Source organism: Sciurus carolinensis, chromosome 11 (genome assembly GCF_902686445.1).
Source record: "Sciurus carolinensis chromosome 11, mSciCar1.2, whole genome shotgun sequence".
In the NCBI taxonomy this organism is placed as follows: Eukaryota; Metazoa; Chordata; class Mammalia; order Rodentia; family Sciuridae; genus Sciurus; species Sciurus carolinensis.
Genome location: NC_062223.1, coordinates 56092946 through 56109139, shown reverse-complemented (window position 1 = coordinate 56109139; position 16194 = coordinate 56092946). Strand labels below are relative to the sequence as shown.

Here is a 16194-nt window from a genome sequence, read left to right as displayed (position 1 = left end):
AAATGTTTGAGCACTTGTCATGGCCACAGGAGCTTCAGCACTTATAAACAAGGCACCTGTGTGGAAATGTAGAAGAACTTTGTCTAGGAGTCCATGGTGGTCCAGAAAATGGTACAGGAGTTTCATTCCTCAAAAGCATATTGGGTGTCTGCTTTATTCAAGGAATATGGGGTAGAGCTAGCTGCACATTCATCCTGCTGTCTGGTGAACTTAAACTGGAGGTTTTCTGGACCCCATCTAGACCTACAAATTGGAATCTCCAGGCAGCAGTTTCCTAAGATCTATAATCTTTTGGTAGACATATTTGAGAACTATCAGAAATAAGAGGGAGGAGGGAAGAAGAAGAAATCTTTCAGCTATGCAAAATAACATTTGCAAAGACATTGGAGTGGTACAGGGAAAGAAGGTAGCCTGCAAACAATATATGGTATTTACAGGTGAGAAGTAGAAATAAAATTGCCAGTGTGGGTTTGGGATGAAGATGATTATTGTATTCCACTAAAGTCATTCAGTAATCCTTACTGAGGTCCCTTATCCCAAGCATTGTCCTCAACTTCAGGTCCAACAGTGGAGATGTGTAGATGACTTGGTCTATATTAAGCACAGAACTAAGGCATTCTGTGTGCATTCATTCATTTATTTCTTCCAACTACTCAAAGTAGTAGGATCCATTATTGTTCCCATTACAGATTAGGAATTGAAGTATGGGAGAGGAAAAGTAACTTGCCCAAGGTCTCTTGGTGGAGCCCAGGCAGTCTGGTTGCAGACTGATACTCTTAAATTGTCTGCTTTATTCACCACATGCATCAGCTCTATTACAATAAAGAGCAGCATATAATGTGAACATGGTATGAGACAGAGATGGCACAGAGAAGGGACTAAACGTGTGTGTGTTAGAAAAACTTCATGGATAGCAGCTTCGCAGGGTATTTACAAATGAGTTGGCATTTTCTAGGTGCACGTGATGAGTCATAACATACTTGCTAGAGGGAATTGCACGTGCAAAATCATGGAAATAGACACAGCATTGATTTTAGTTGTAAAAGCAAGGTTTTTCAAGAAGGGTTGTGGCATACTTGAAGTGCTTAAGACCACTGAATCAACAGAGCAGGAGGCAGGGGTTTAGGTCTAAGATTAGGGTAAATTCCAGGTGGAAGTGATGACACTGCCTAGTGAGATACAAAGGAAGGAATGGATGTGAGTGACAGCCAGAGGACCTGGCACAGGATAGATACTCAGTAAGCATTGTCTTGTGTGAGCGTCTGTGAGGGAGAGGGTGCCAGGTTTGAAAAAGAGCCTGTCGGAGACTCATAGTGTGATTAACAGAAATAAGGCAGGTGTAGGAAGCAGTTTGGGGAGTGGTACATGTTTGGCATGTTTGAGTTGGAGATGCCTAAGGGACAACCAGTTTGATTCGGGTGTCTTGCTCAGCTGGGGCCATGAATTAGCTCACTGAGAAAGGAAGAATCCTTGGGTGTTCAACCCCTCTGATCTGCCACTCTTCTTTAAAGTGTAAAACAGAGTGCCAATTTTGACACTTGAGGCTGCTGAATGCCAAAGGATGACTGGAGTGTGTGCAGAGTACAAGTACCTAAATACCAGACAGAGCAACCTCATATCTACATATGACAGGGACATCAAGCTGTACCTGTCAATTGTTTATTCAGTGTGCACCAAAATGGCAAAAGTGTCCAATCCTCACACTCAAAAAAATCAAGGTCAATTTTGAAGAGCCAGATATATGGGGTGCAAAAAGATACAACTATGTAACTCTTTCTCTAAATCCCCAGTATGTTTGTTTTTGACATCATGGAGAAGCGTGTGTTAGTGCTGGGTTTCAATTTCATGGTTGGACACTGTGAAATATCCTATTTTGCATGTCCCTGGTGTGATATGAAGGGCTTCAGGTATCCATTTACATTTCTACTCACACTGAAAGCTGTTGAAATGAAGTCCCAAATGTCCCAGCCAAAGGCACCAGAGCCTGACTCACCTTATGCTAGAATTTCCTCAGACATCAAAAATAAGCCTTTTGGCTGTAGATCAAGAGGTTGGGTAATGAGGACTGATGTTAAGCATATGGAGGGCAGTGGCAGGGAGGGAGGGGCAGTGTCATAGAGGTAGGAATGACTATGAGAAAGCAAGGGGAATTCTTGTGACCTCCAGTCCTGAAAGTTGTCTGAGATAATTTCATAGATAGTTGGTATCCTAATCATAGACATGTTCTGCACTAGTGCACAGCTGCAGATGACTGAGGATTGTAGTAACATGTTGATATCATTTGCTAGTTCCTAAATCACCCTTCTATGTAAAGGCATAAAGTCAATAGACATTTGGATTTGTGCCGAACTGGTAGATTTGAGGGACGGATATGACCCAGTGTGACCCAGTGAGACATTCTTCTCTCCAGATAGGAATTATGGAGTGAATCCGTCTAAGAGGAAAAAGGAATCAAGCAAATGTCTTAAGACAGGGTAGCCAGTGTGCTAATACCATTGTGGGAGTCGCAAGGGGCAAAGGAGGAAGAACAGTCTATTTCTGTACTTCCTAGTCTGGGCCAAGAAGCAGATGGCAGATTTGACAGGCAGTGCATTAGCAGAACTGTCACTCTGGAGTGAGCCACCTTGCCAAGTTGGCAGCATCTGTGTTTGGGAGGATGGGAATTTATTAGATAGGAATTCCAGGTCCTCAGAGATGTGGTCTCCCTATGCAAACAAATTAGGGAATCCAGATCCTCGTTAGGATGATGGTTTATCTAGAAAACTGAGGCATAGAAGATAATCAGGGATGGGTTTCTTTTTTTGTTTTTAATGAAAGGAGAAAAAGGGTCAATTTAGAGAATTGTATTGATTCTCCATTTTTGTTTTTGTTTTTGTTGTAAAACCCTAGTATCTACTTTTACTGTTGGAAGTTGTATTAGAATCAACTCTTAGCTGGGAATCAGGAAATTGAGTGTTTTTTGTTTGTTTGTTTTGTGACTGAGAAGAACTCATTAATTTTAGAACTGTTAATTATTACTAACAGTAATGCCAGAGATCCACTGGGCTTGATGCTGCAGATAAAGTCATGAATAGTCCCCACCCTTATGGAGGTTATAGTTATCAGTGGAGATGTATAATGCAATGGGAAATTAAGACGTAATGTGATGTGTGCTCTGCTAGGGCTACGTCCGAAGTGCAATGGAAGCACAAACCGAGGGCAATTAACCAGTGTTAAATGTGAAAAACAAAGTCTTCAGGAAGTCATGCCTGCGCTGAAACTGATGGGTATATAGGTTGGGAGGTACCAGTGGAAGGTGGATATGGCTGTGTCCCTATAACAGAGAAAATGATACGTGAATCCTGGAAGTAAGAGAGAAAGTTTGGCTAGAGTATATGGGGAGGTGTGAATGTTTTGGGAGAGAGAGTGAAAGCACATAATTGGTGAGTTATAAAGTTTGGGAGATAAGAGCAACACAAATCGCCTTGTGTGCTAAATTAGGGAATTTGTACTTTATTTTGAAAGTATCAGGGATCCATAATGATTTTGTGTAGGGCCTCATATTTGCTCATCAAAAATATGCCTGGTTGTTGTATGAAGGAGGACTGGAGAAGTCTGCTCAGAACATAGGGAAGCTAGGAGGTTCTGGAAGTACTAAAGAAGGGGGAGGATGATGACCTCATTAAAGACAGTGTTGGGGGCAGAATGAGGAATGGAGAAAAGTAACTGGGCTGGAGAAACTTAAGGAGGGAGCATTGCTAGGATTTGAGCACCAAATGGACTCCAAGTTGAATAAGAGGCAGAAGTTGGAAGACCCCTGATGCCAGGGTGTGGGTACCAAGGTGAATGCTGGTGCCATTCGCTGAGAGGAGACGACTAGAGCGAAACAGGTTGGGTCAGGTATGGGGTGGCTGCCGGTCAGGTTCTGAGAGGGAAACAAACTCTGAAGTAGAGATTTGCATGTGCTTCATTAGAGAGTGCTCTCAGGATAAATTCTGGGGTATGGATGAGGTAGTAAAGGAAGCAGAGATGGGCAGGAGAAGTTGAATTCAATGCAGTTACAAACACCTCAGTTATTCCTGCAGGGATCTTCAGAGCTGGAATTGCCTTTCAGAGTTGTCCTAAATTGGAGCAAGGGAACCAGAACTTTATACTACCTTCATCTACCACTTATGGAATGTAAGCTACCCTAGGAAGGGGATTTGACTTTGGGCGAGGTGACTCTACAACCTAGGACAAGTTCTAGATAAATAGTCAGCTGAGAGCTGCTGCCTGCCAACTCTTCCAACAGCCATCAGAATATATCTTTTGGTTATGGAAGGGCTTGGGGTAGCACACCATGGTATCCACTACAGAGCTATGATGTTAAGTAAACCAATGTCTCTGCGCTTTCTCTTCCTATGCTTAAAAAGAAGGGGCTGGACCAGCTAATTACCAAGGATGTACATACTTAACATTCCATGAGAATCAGAAGACAGTAGAAGTAGGAAATTACCAAGTGTAATCAACCTGTTTTTAACAGATATAGAAATGGAGTCCCTCTGAAGTGAGCTAGTTTTATAAGACTGCCAGTGAGTTTGTGGGAAAGATTTCTTTATTTCTTGTGCATGTCTTTACCTCTGCTTCTCCTGAGAGCTAAGGCTAGAAAGGCACTCATCAGGGCAGGAGAGGGAGCAATCAGGCCTTTCCTTCCTTGTTCCTGTTGAAGTGGCTGGAGACTTTAGTAGACTCACATTGGGGTCATATCAATTGATGTATTTTGCACTTGCTTAAAGTGAGTCAGCAAGTTAAGGACTGAGTCCAAGTAGAGTCTAAATTGAAGTTCCATTTATGCTTATCTTTGAAATTTTCTACAAGGCCTACTTTTACTCCCTGCCCTCCCTATTAACCTGTTAAGCTCACCTTTCTATAGGAGTCTCTCTAGCACATTGACAAAACAATTTACTAGTTTGGCTTGTATTTCTCAGTTGTCTCTGAGTGTCTTAAGAACACACAGGCTAAGGACACTTACATACCATGATCACAAGGAAAAATAAATGGTATCTTCTCCATTGCAGTCACAGGTCTGATGAATGGGACATAGATGAACCCCCTTTCATTTTATAGCTGGAGTGACTGAATCAAAATTACTACTAATTGTACTCCCTGTGGATGGCAACCAATTCTTCCTTGTTCTAACCTATTAACACATTAGTGCATTTTCTTATTCCTTTGGCAACTGCAATAAAATAATTGTGTGTCCTTGGTGTGAAGGCAACACAAACACAATCAAGATGAAGCCTGACTGGGGGATTCAAAGGTTATCCCCTCACTATTCCCATGTCTTACTTTAGACAAAGAGACCTATGTAGCTTAGAATCAGAGAATCTGTTTCTGTGGAATCTACTGGAGTTGGATGGCACCTCTGATGTTCTGTTGCACAGCATGGATAACTGACCCATTTTTCTGTTTATTGCAGCAAAATGTATCTATGGAGGAAGAGTTCTTGCAGAAGGCCAGAGGAATTTAACCAAGAGCTGTAGGGAATGCCGAGTAAGTTTTAATCTTATGTTCCTGTCACTTCGGGAGAGTGAATAGATATATGTATGGGCTTTTGATTAGGTTTTTGAGCATACCTATTGGCCTGTTTGGGTTCCTGATGGGCAGAACCCTCTGTGGTGGGTGGGATGGAGTTGAGGATGGGGGCACTAGTTACTATTAGTATGTGATTAGCTTGCGGTCAGGTGAAAGGAGGTTTTAGGAAGGATGTGAGAGAAGAGAGTTAGCAGCTACTACAAGACAGGGAAGTGGGAGGGTGACCGTGGAGAAGGGTTTTGAGTTGGTGTTGGGGGAATTGGTCTATGATGCCAGCTGTGACAGTGTCAGCTCTACTCCCAGTGGCTGATGAGATGCTAGAAGATTCCTTGTCTTCTGTCTGCCTCCTCTATAAAACCATAGGCTTCATTCAGTAATTGTCCAACAAATATGCATTAAATAAATTCTATGTTCCAATATTGTCCTGGGTTTTGAGTATACAATAATGAATGAGAAAAGTCTATCATACTATTTGCAGTTTAGTGAGGTAGATAGTAAGAAAATAAATAAATATGCAATATAATGACAAATTCTATTGTAAAAACATGAAGTAGGCTGACAGGATAGAGGTTTGGTGGGGATTAGTGGTCTGGGAAGGCCTCCTTGAGGATATAATTTTAGAATAAAGCCTTGAATAAGGCATGGGAGCTAGCCTTAGCGTTATGTGGGTGACAAAAATTCCAGGGAAAGGGAAAGCAAGTACACACAGCTTGCGATGGGCACTTACTTGACATTTTCAGGGATGAACAAGGACACCAGGATAGCTGAAATGAACTCAGTAAGAGGAGGTCAGTAGGAAATGAAACTATAGGGATAGCTAGGGCTAGATCATTTAGGGCTTGTAAGGTAGGATATTAAAGGTTCTGTTAGTTTGACATTTTTGTTATTCACAAATCTTTCTCCATTGTGATAATTCCATTCACTTTGATCATTCATTTATTCATTCATTTATTCGGTGAATATTTATCAAGCATATTCTTTTTGCAGGAGATGAAGATTTAGCAGTGAGCAAAAAAAATTCTTTTAGTATTTCACGAAAATATTTTTAGAACACCTACTATGAACCAGGCAGAGAGCAAAGAGTCGGGATTCAATGGAATACTTTATGGTTCTCTGAAAATCCTGGTATAAACGAGGAAGAGAGACAAGTGAACCAAGTTTTAGTATGGGATGGTTAGTCTAGTGCTGTTGGCCAGTCCTGCATGCTAAGTAATAGCATTGATTAAAAGCCCTTGAATCAACATTAAAGGGCATCTGGAAGGTGGTAACTGGTCTTTATAGTAATTGTTTCCTAAGTGGATGAGGGTGAAGACACATTCCAAGCAAAAGGAATAGCATTTACAAATGTCAAAAGTCAGATATTATTTAGGAAACTATAAAGACAGTCAGGTATTATTTAGGGAAATACAAAGAATTTGACTTGGTGAAGTCGAATGTGGGAGAGTGAAGAGAAATGAAGTTACAAAGGCAGAGAAGTGGAGAAAGTACCAATTTTGGACTTGATCTTGAGGTGAGGGTCCATTAAGGGGATGCATGCATGTATGCCATGGCAGCTTTGCATTTCAAGGCTAATTTTGATTGGGTGGAGGAGATGGTTGGGCAGCATTGGGCGAATTTGAACAACTGTAGAAATACTGAGACCACTGCGCTCCTCTGCAGTGGCAGAGAAGAGAGAAAAGATGAGATTTGAGCTGTTTAGAAATAGAATTGAAAGACTCTGTGAGTAGTTAGATTTGTGGAGGTGGGAGGAGGAACCACGTCAATGTCGGATTCCTATCATGGTCAAAGGGAATAACATTTTCTGATTTTGGTTGCAATCAGCATAAACCCTTCTCTCAATAGTATAGGCAAACTTATAATATTATTGGAAAGAAATGAGGGCATTGATATGATCCCTAAAAGTCAAAAGACTAGGTTTGGGACTAAGCAGGGACTAGGTAGTCCCAGAAGTTTGGAAGCAGGGTCCATAGCATGGTCTAGAGGGAGGAATCTGGCAGGCCACATCTCTGCTGTGATGAATCACTTTCAATCATTTGTATTGTCCTCAAGGCATTTATAGAAGACTTAAGGTGTTAGCAGGGGCATAGATAGTAAAGCTTTGATTTTATGTCTGAGCCCTGAATTACTTCACATTGGGAGGAGAATTGGCCTTTTCATCATCTGTGTAGGAAGCCAGCACTGGCATTATCATCCCCACTAAGACTACATGCAATGGAGAAAACTATTCCCTGAGAGGAACACTGTGGTACCCTCTGAAAGGGAGAATGGATCATGGGAAACCAAGATAATGTAAATGCCCTTTCATTAGATGAGGGTACTATGCTTAATTGAGACGAGGAGGACACGTTTTGAAGCTGAGAAAGTAGTGGAGAAGAATGGGACTAGTTCTAGACATGTTGAGCTTGATAGTAGTTTAGCTACTTAATTGTTATGTAACCAACTCCCTAAAACTTGATGGGCTAAGACCAATATTTTATTATTATCTCTCAGGCTGTGTGGGTTGAACAGGTGAGCTGAATGATTCTCACTGTTGCTGGACCTAAAGTCGTGGGGAAGGCTTGACATGGCTGGATGTTCAAGAGGGATTGTCTTTATTTGGCTAACACATCAACTAAGATGAATGGGACAGATATTTCTCTGTGTCTCTATGTCTGACTATAGTCTCTCCCTTTCTCTGCAGTCTCTAGACATGGCTAGCTTGGGCTCCTTTCCAACATGGTGGTTCTTAAGGATTTCTTACTTGGTGGCTAGCTTCCCCCCAGAACAGACTTCAAAAGACCTGAGTTGGAAGTTCCAGTGTTTCTTATAACCTGAGCCCTAGAGCTATGCAGTGCCATTTCCTCTACATTCTATTGCTGATACAGGACAAGCCCAGATTCATCACGAGGATGATACAATTGCATGAATACTAGGAGACATGGTTCATTCAGGGAGACAGGCATCACTGGAGACCAGCTACCAAAATAAGACTTTGTGATACAGTGTTTCTACTTGAAAATACCTTTGTCTTCACACACACATACCTTCTGCTAATTTACTTACATAATAGGTAACTCATTCCATGACTGGAGAACATTAGTGTATCAGCAAATTCCTTTAAATGAGTGGAAATCTACCTTTCAGTAACTTCTACCCACTAAACTTAGTTTTGCCTTTCAGAGAATAAGAGTGAGTCTGTTTACTTTTGCAATGTTTACATTGTGGTTGAAAAGTCAGAATCTGCAACCAAATGAACCTGGGTTTAAATCCTGGAATTTGACCTAGTTATTAGTGAAGTTCAGGGTTCCTTGCCACAGGGTGTTCCAGTAAGAGCTGGCTAGAGGACCATGCTCAGTTAGGCAGAGTGAGAGTTCTTTTGTCCTCTTGCATGCTTCCCTCTTCTGATCCCCCCTTACCCACTACAACCTTAAGAATAGACAATTTATAGGCAGAACTACCTGCCCGAGAGAAATGTGAATGAAGTCAACTTCAATAGAGAATGTTTGCTCCCATTGCATTTTAATCTGATATCCCTTTATTGCCCAACATTAGCTGGAAAAAACTGGACAACATAGTAACACTACCTACCTGTCTAATTCAGGGTCTTAGTAGAATCTGAGCATGCACTTTGTGTTGATGCTTTATTTGATTCATTCTTGGTGGTGATGGTTAAGGAGAGGTACAGGACTAGAAATGAAAGAGAGGTACAGACACAAGGAAGTAAGAAGGAATGGCAGGGGAGCAAACACAAGATCATGCATTACAGAGAAGGCCAGCCTACTACAAAGCACAGCTGGTTTTGTGAGGCATTTCCAGAGAGACTGACCAGAACCACTGTGACCCTCTTTGCAAGTGCTTTTATCTACTTTATTTCATTTGTTCTCATCACATCCCTAGAGAAAAGGAAGGAATGTATGTTGAAGATTGAAAAGAATGAGGATTTAGAGACTTACAGAAGCTTTCTAGGATACGAACAAAATAAACTAAATCTAGCTCTTTACAGGAATTTGAGGAGAAAGGGCTCTTTGCCATATCTGTCTCTCATGACCGAATCTGCCCTTAGGGGGTAACCTCTTGAATGTCCCTACTGGATTTCTCATTCCCTCCATCTTGTCCATCAGTGGGAATGCCAGAGACTCATGATCCAGCCAGTTTTGTGGATACACAGGTGTGGTGGTCTCTCTGTGTCCCTATGTGCTGCGTATAGGGCTTCTTAGCCTGTGGCAGAAGCAAGAATGCATGTGCCTGCAGCAGTAAGGGCTTTATGATCTCTCAGTCAACAAGGAAACTCCCAGTCCTGGGGGTATGGTGGGATAGGTGGAAATGATCAGTTAGCCTAGGACTAGCACATAGGGATGCATTACCACATGGGATACTGAGTGGATTAAAGGAAGATAAAGTATGTGAATAATTTAATGCAATGCTTGGTGCAAAGTAAGTCCTCATTAAATGACAGTCATTCTTATTATTTCACCTGACTGTGTATTTCCTCCTTAAATATAAGACAAATGTCTTGTACTCTGTAAATTGTGTCACTTCTAGGGGAAGGGAATGATTTAGATTCTAAAGCCTTGCTTTTGCTCCTTTACTAGGGAAAGTTGGGATGATGAAAGACAGTATTTCCCCCCTGTGCTTATGATGCTAGCACCAGCCATGGATCCGTCATTATAACTAGCAACTCTTACGTATTGGGTGGAGGCAGTGTGTGACTCTAGCTAGGGTCACTATTATGACTTGATCTCTGTTATCATCTGAAAGGATCAAGGCAGACATATTTGGGACCTATAAAAGATACATAGTTTAAATGAATTTAAATGCCAGCTTATTTGTGTAATTCCTACCACTGTTATGGCATGTTGTGGGTGTGCTATATACCTCATTTCATCTTTACTATGTTTTTTTTGTTTTTAGAATTTAGAAAGAAGTTGGACAGACAGGTTATTCTTCTTTTGGCACAACTGCTGTGTGCATATGTGTGAATGCACATGAATAATTTCATCCTTTTTGAAAAAGACATGTTTTTTTATTCATTGTCTTTCAGCAGTTGTTTATGAAATGGTTACTTTAGGCACAGAGAGAAGGGCATTTGACAGTATTATTTAACATTTCATTGAGCACTTACTATTTTCTAGACACTATTTTAAAGCGTTTTAAACATATTATTCCATTTAAGCCTCATGCTAACCCTGTGAAGTAGATTACTTATAGTAGTGCAAATTGGGGCACAGCCCCGAACAAGGGTCCCCATGGCTGATGATTGAGCTAGCTTGGATCAAGTCCTTGTGGTCGGACTTTCTTCTCTTTGGCCTCTCTGTTGCCACTCCTGCTGCTGTTAGACTTATTTGGAACTTATTTTCACCTCCTGAATTTAGATGGTAGATTCAGAACGATTGAGTGATTACTTTTCAATCTATCTACCAATCAGAATTGATCAGGCTAGGGCCTATTGATTCTCATTGATCAGGACAGCTTTTATAAAGGTAACAGAAGAGCTTTGGGGACACATTTTAATGGATGTGGAGAGAGGGAGGTAGATATTGAAAATAAGTCTTCTGAGCTCTGGCAGGAAGCCTTTCTAAAGACTTAAACCCCAGTGCTCTACGGCATCTGTGTTAGTCAGTTTCTTTTTGTTGCTGTGACAAAAATATCTGACAAGAACAACTTTGAGGAGGAAAGGTTTATTTTGGGCTCACAGTATCAGAAGTTCAGTCTGTGGTTGTCCAACTCCATTTCTCTGGCTTGAGATGAGGCAGAACATCATGGTGAAAGGGTGTGGTGGAGGAAGGCTGCTCAACTCATGACTACTGGGAAGCAGAGAGGGAGAGTTAAGAGGCAAGGGAGAGAATCAGTTCCCAAGGCCACTCCTAAGGACCTCCTTCCTCTAGCCATGCCCAGCCTACCTACAGTTACCATCTAGTAGTGTATTCAGATGATTAACTCAGCAAATGAATTTGTCCACTGTAAGGTCAGAGCCCTCATAATCCAATCTTTGTTTTTTCTTTTAGCCTCTGGATAGTGTTGCATTGCCTAACAGATGTGGTTGTTTTGGGGACATTTCAGATCCAAACCATAATAGCATCTATTATATGTAATGAATTAAATTTTTTCCTATACATCTGAAATGGTGCTATATAACTACTATCCTAGAGACAATAGAAGAAACAACATAACATATCAAATAAATTTCTGTGTTCTATGATTAAAATGCAGATCCCCAGTTGATAAAATGCAACCTGGAGAGCTATCCGTTTCCATTTTCTGTTTTCTTTTTCTTTTTCTTTTTTTTTTTTTAAAGCTTCAGCCATAACAATTAAACAAGAAAAATACTTTTTTTGGTGGAAGGTCCTAGGGATTGAACTCAGGGGCTCTTGACCAGTGAGCCACATCCCCAGCCCTATTGTGTATTTTATTTAGAGACAGGGTCTCACTGACTTGCTTAGTGCCTCACTTTTGCTGAGACCTGGCTGGCTTTGAACTTGCAATCTTCCTGCCTCAGCCTTCTGAGCTGCAAGAAAAATACTTTTGTGTCAAATATTTTCACCAAGTATTTGCAGAAATTAATATATTGTTTTTTAAGTCAAAATGAATAAACTTAATTTTGTTCAATGTTGCTCTTTTTGCAACATTTTTTAGCCTAGCAATAATTTTTGACTCAAAGATATGAATTTTAAATATTATTAGAGATTCAAGTTTAGCACAGTGATTACTACGGAATTTGAAATTGCTTTTATTTGACCAATGACATGGAGACAGTCACTCTTAAGTGAGAATTTTATAAGAATGGTATTTTCTTACTAACCCAGAGTTCAATGTAGAGGTGATAAAAAATCTACCATAATCAGGAGGATTTAAAAATGTTAATCACAAATCACTCTCACTGGAGATAGTTTTCAAAATAAAGTTTAAAAAGCTTCATGTTTAATTATGTAGCTGGCCTAAATGGATTTAGTGGCACTTATGCAACAATAATCACAGTTCATATTTTAAATTCCAGCACAAAGGTTTTTCTCTAAACATTTGGAATTTTGATCTTACTCATCAAATATGTTAAAGGTTGATTAGAATTATTGACTGATTAAATCAGCAGTCAAAGCAAGCCCCTTTTGTAAAAAGAACCTTTCATGAGTGATTTTTTAAAAAAAAAAGTTTTGTAGCATTTCAGTATTGTTTTGTTTTACAAAAACAGTATACACTCATTTTATATTTGTAATTTAAAGAAAAAAGGTAAAGAATGAAATGGAAATTACTTCAGAATCTTATCACTTAGAGATAATGTCTTTTACCAGTTTGCTTTTTGATAGCAATCACGAAATTCATCTTAATCATCTTTGTTTGGGTCCTCCCAGAATCAGACCCTGAACTAAGGATTTTGGTACAAGTGATTTATTAAGGAGGTGCTCCCAGGAGAAACCAGGTAGTCTGTGGGGAATGCCAAAAGAGGAAAGGGAAGAAACAGGTAAAGAATCAGTTGCTACCACCTGGAGTTCTAGAACATAAATTATACACCAGAGATTGTCCCTTCTCTAGGTAAAGAACATTCTATGCCATTCAGTCCTTGACTTTGGGCTGTGTCATGGGGATCTGTAGAACTTGCAGGTAGTTCTGGCTTTGTGCATGGGCAAGATAATTCCAGAGCTTAAGGGCAACCCTCTGAGGGTGACAGAGGCGAACCATTAGTAGCAAAGCATTCAGAACTGGGGGAAGAGGAATGGACACACAGAATGAATAAAAAAGTTCAACAGTGTCTGCCATTCATATTTATGCCAGAAGACAATAGATGAGAATAAATTTACTAATACTGTAGATAAGATTAGAGTCAATAAAATGGTTAAAAAATCAGCATTTGCCTTTGTATTTAGCATATGCTCCAGAGACTCTTCTTATTGAACTTCAATGGGTTTGTAATAATTGACTTGATTCCCTGATGGAGAAACTAAGGCACACATACGGACACTAGGATTAAGACTGATACTAACTCTTGAGGTTAGATAGTGCCCAACACAGCGTGGAGTGAGAGTAGAATCTTGTGGTAAATGGCAAGTGAGAGTGAGTGACAGGATCAATTCTCAGAACTCAGGACCAGTTCTAAGAATTAGGAAAAAAGTAAGAGGTTAGGAAACAAAGAACAGAAGAAAAACAGGACAAAGAATGCTTTAGATGCTGGACTATTGGGATGGAAAATTATGAGGTGAGGAAGCCATGGTGCAAATAATTTATGCAAAGATGAGCAGTTGGAGGTTTACATTGGGCATTTAATGTTATGCGTGTGCTCATATTTCAGAAAGGAAATGCTTGATACAGTGGGAGTTCTTGCCAACCTAAAAGGTGGGGAAGCAGGGAGACACTGGAATGAAACCTCCTGTCCAGGTGCATCCTGTTCTCCCACCTGTGTTTGGATCTGCCTTTTGGCTTTACATGAGACCCCCCCTTCTTGAGCTTGCTTCGTGGTTGTCTTAAACATGAACATAAGAATGGGAGAGAAAAATTAAATGTTTTAGATAAAATAAAGGCCTCTTCAACCTTTTTAAAGATAGTAATTAATGGGCCAATTTTTAAAATTCAGCATCGAACTAAATACAGATGCAAGTAATGCCAGTGAAGAGGCCCTTAGTTGAAGTTTGGTCATAAAGATTCTGCTATTGAATATTTAATACTTTATTATAAGTCATTTTACTTACATCTAGGGAAAATCTGGTGCTCATCTAACTGATGCTCTTTCAGTACATCCATACCTGCATAACTCTGCTCCTATTACCTCTGCTAGCAAATTTTCTTTTTCCTTTATTCCATTTTTCAAGTTCCCTCAAATGTGGCATCTTCATAATTTCTCCCCATCTGAGCAGAATTAATTATTCTCCTATGACACATTAGAATGCCTTTATGAGAGCACATTTTTTGGAACTTACTGTACTCTATTATGGTTTCTAGTTTAAGAAGTTATTATTTCCTTCCACCCAAACTGTGAGCTCACCAAGAGCAAGAAGATGTCTTTTTTATCTTTGGGGTCACAATACCTGTTGCCCAGCAGAGTGCTGAAACTCACTCACATTAAGCTAATTATATATAACTCCCCACATCTGCTTTCAGTGATATCAGGTTGGTAGCTCAAAATGAACCATTGTTAGAATATTTACACCATAGAAATCAATAAACCTCACAAATTAGGCCTTCTCCACTTGATTCAATTGTTAAAAATTTATCAGCACATCACTGTTTGCATCCTTCTGCTTTATAGTAGATACTCAAAAACTTTTAATTGAGGCTTTTTTGATACGGAAAGGAAAATGTGTCTTCTAAGAGTCTTATCAATTTAATTTGCAGTGTTATCATTATTAGTGAAATCCCTAGGAGTGTTGTTAATTACTGTAGGTTGCTATCACTGCAGGCTATTAACAATGAGCTTTATAAGTTTGTATCATTGGCTAAATATATGAACATCTTTCTTTGTTTTTCTATTATTTGGCTTATAGGGTGGAGTTTTAGTAAAAATTACAGAAATGTGCCCTCCTTTGAATTGTTCAGAAAAGGATCATATTCTTCCAGAGAATCAGTGCTGCAGTGTCTGTAGAGGTAAGTGGGGTTGGTGAGGGGGCTGTGCTTAAGTGGGATTGGGGTGGCCTTGTGAGGGTTCAGAGAATAGTGTAATGGTAATAACATGGATCCTAACCTTGGCTCTGCTGTGTAGAAACTTGCATATCCTATTTACCTTTCTCAGTCATAGTCTCTTCAATTGCAAAATGAAGATAATAATAGTATCTACCTTATAAGACTGCTGTGAAAATTAAATGGGATAATGTATAAACACCCAGTATAATACTCAGCATGTGATAAATTGTTCAATAAACAATAGTTCGTATAATAATGCTAATGATAGTTCCTGTAATAATAACTATTATCATCATTATGACATTTTTCTCATGAGTGGGATTGAGAAAAATGACTTATGGTGAATTCTTACTCATGGTGTATGTTTAGATGCAACTTTACTTTTATTTCCTTTTAGGAAAAAAGCTTCAAATAATTAACACTTGATTGCTAATTAATTCTTGGGCAGAAATTGTTTTGCTTCCTCTTCCTGGAATTCTCTTCATCCCCAAATTTATTCTTATTTATTTGAACCCTGGCTCAAGTATCACTTCCTCTCTGAAATGCTCACTGGGGCAGAATTAGATGTTTTAGGAGAATCCAGCAGTTATACAAAATCATAAAAAGCAAACCTAGTTAAGCTCATAGCTATTATTTTGAAACCATACTTATCCCCAAATACTTCACATTCTCAATTATCTCTCAAGTTAGATCCTTTTTGGCTGAACTTTGATGCTTCCAGAGTTAAGGAGGGAGGACTCAGCAACCTAGCATTTTAGCTCAGGTAGCCTCCATATTTTACCATCTTTACTCTGGTGCAGGGGTTGGCTAAAATTTTCTTTAAAAGGCCTCAAAGTAAATGTATTAGCCTTTGTGGACCAGAAAGTTGTAACAGAATTACAACTACTAAACTCTGCTACTGTAGCACAAAAGCAGCCGGGATCATAGGTAAATGAATGGATGTGGCTGTGTTCCAATAAAACTTTATTTACAAAAGTAGGTGGGGGCCCCAAATTTGCTGACCACTCCCTAATATTTTCTGATATATTAAAAATATATTTTGCCATGGTGTGTTTT

At 39.7% G+C, this 16194-nt stretch overlaps 1 protein-coding gene across 2 annotated transcripts in view; it reads left to right on the top strand.

Moving 5' to 3' along the window:
- The window catches only part of Nell1 (neural EGFL like 1), an 865354-nt gene that overhangs the window by 239425 nt on the left and 609735 nt on the right, over positions 1-16194 (top strand). For both annotated transcript variants that reach the window (XM_047517024.1, XM_047517023.1), the window contains exons 10-11: positions 5438-5511; positions 15003-15102. In XM_047517024.1, coding sequence (XP_047372980.1) covers positions 5438-5511; positions 15003-15102 — 174 coding nt within the window. The remainder of the gene's footprint in view (positions 1-5437; positions 5512-15002; positions 15103-16194) is intronic.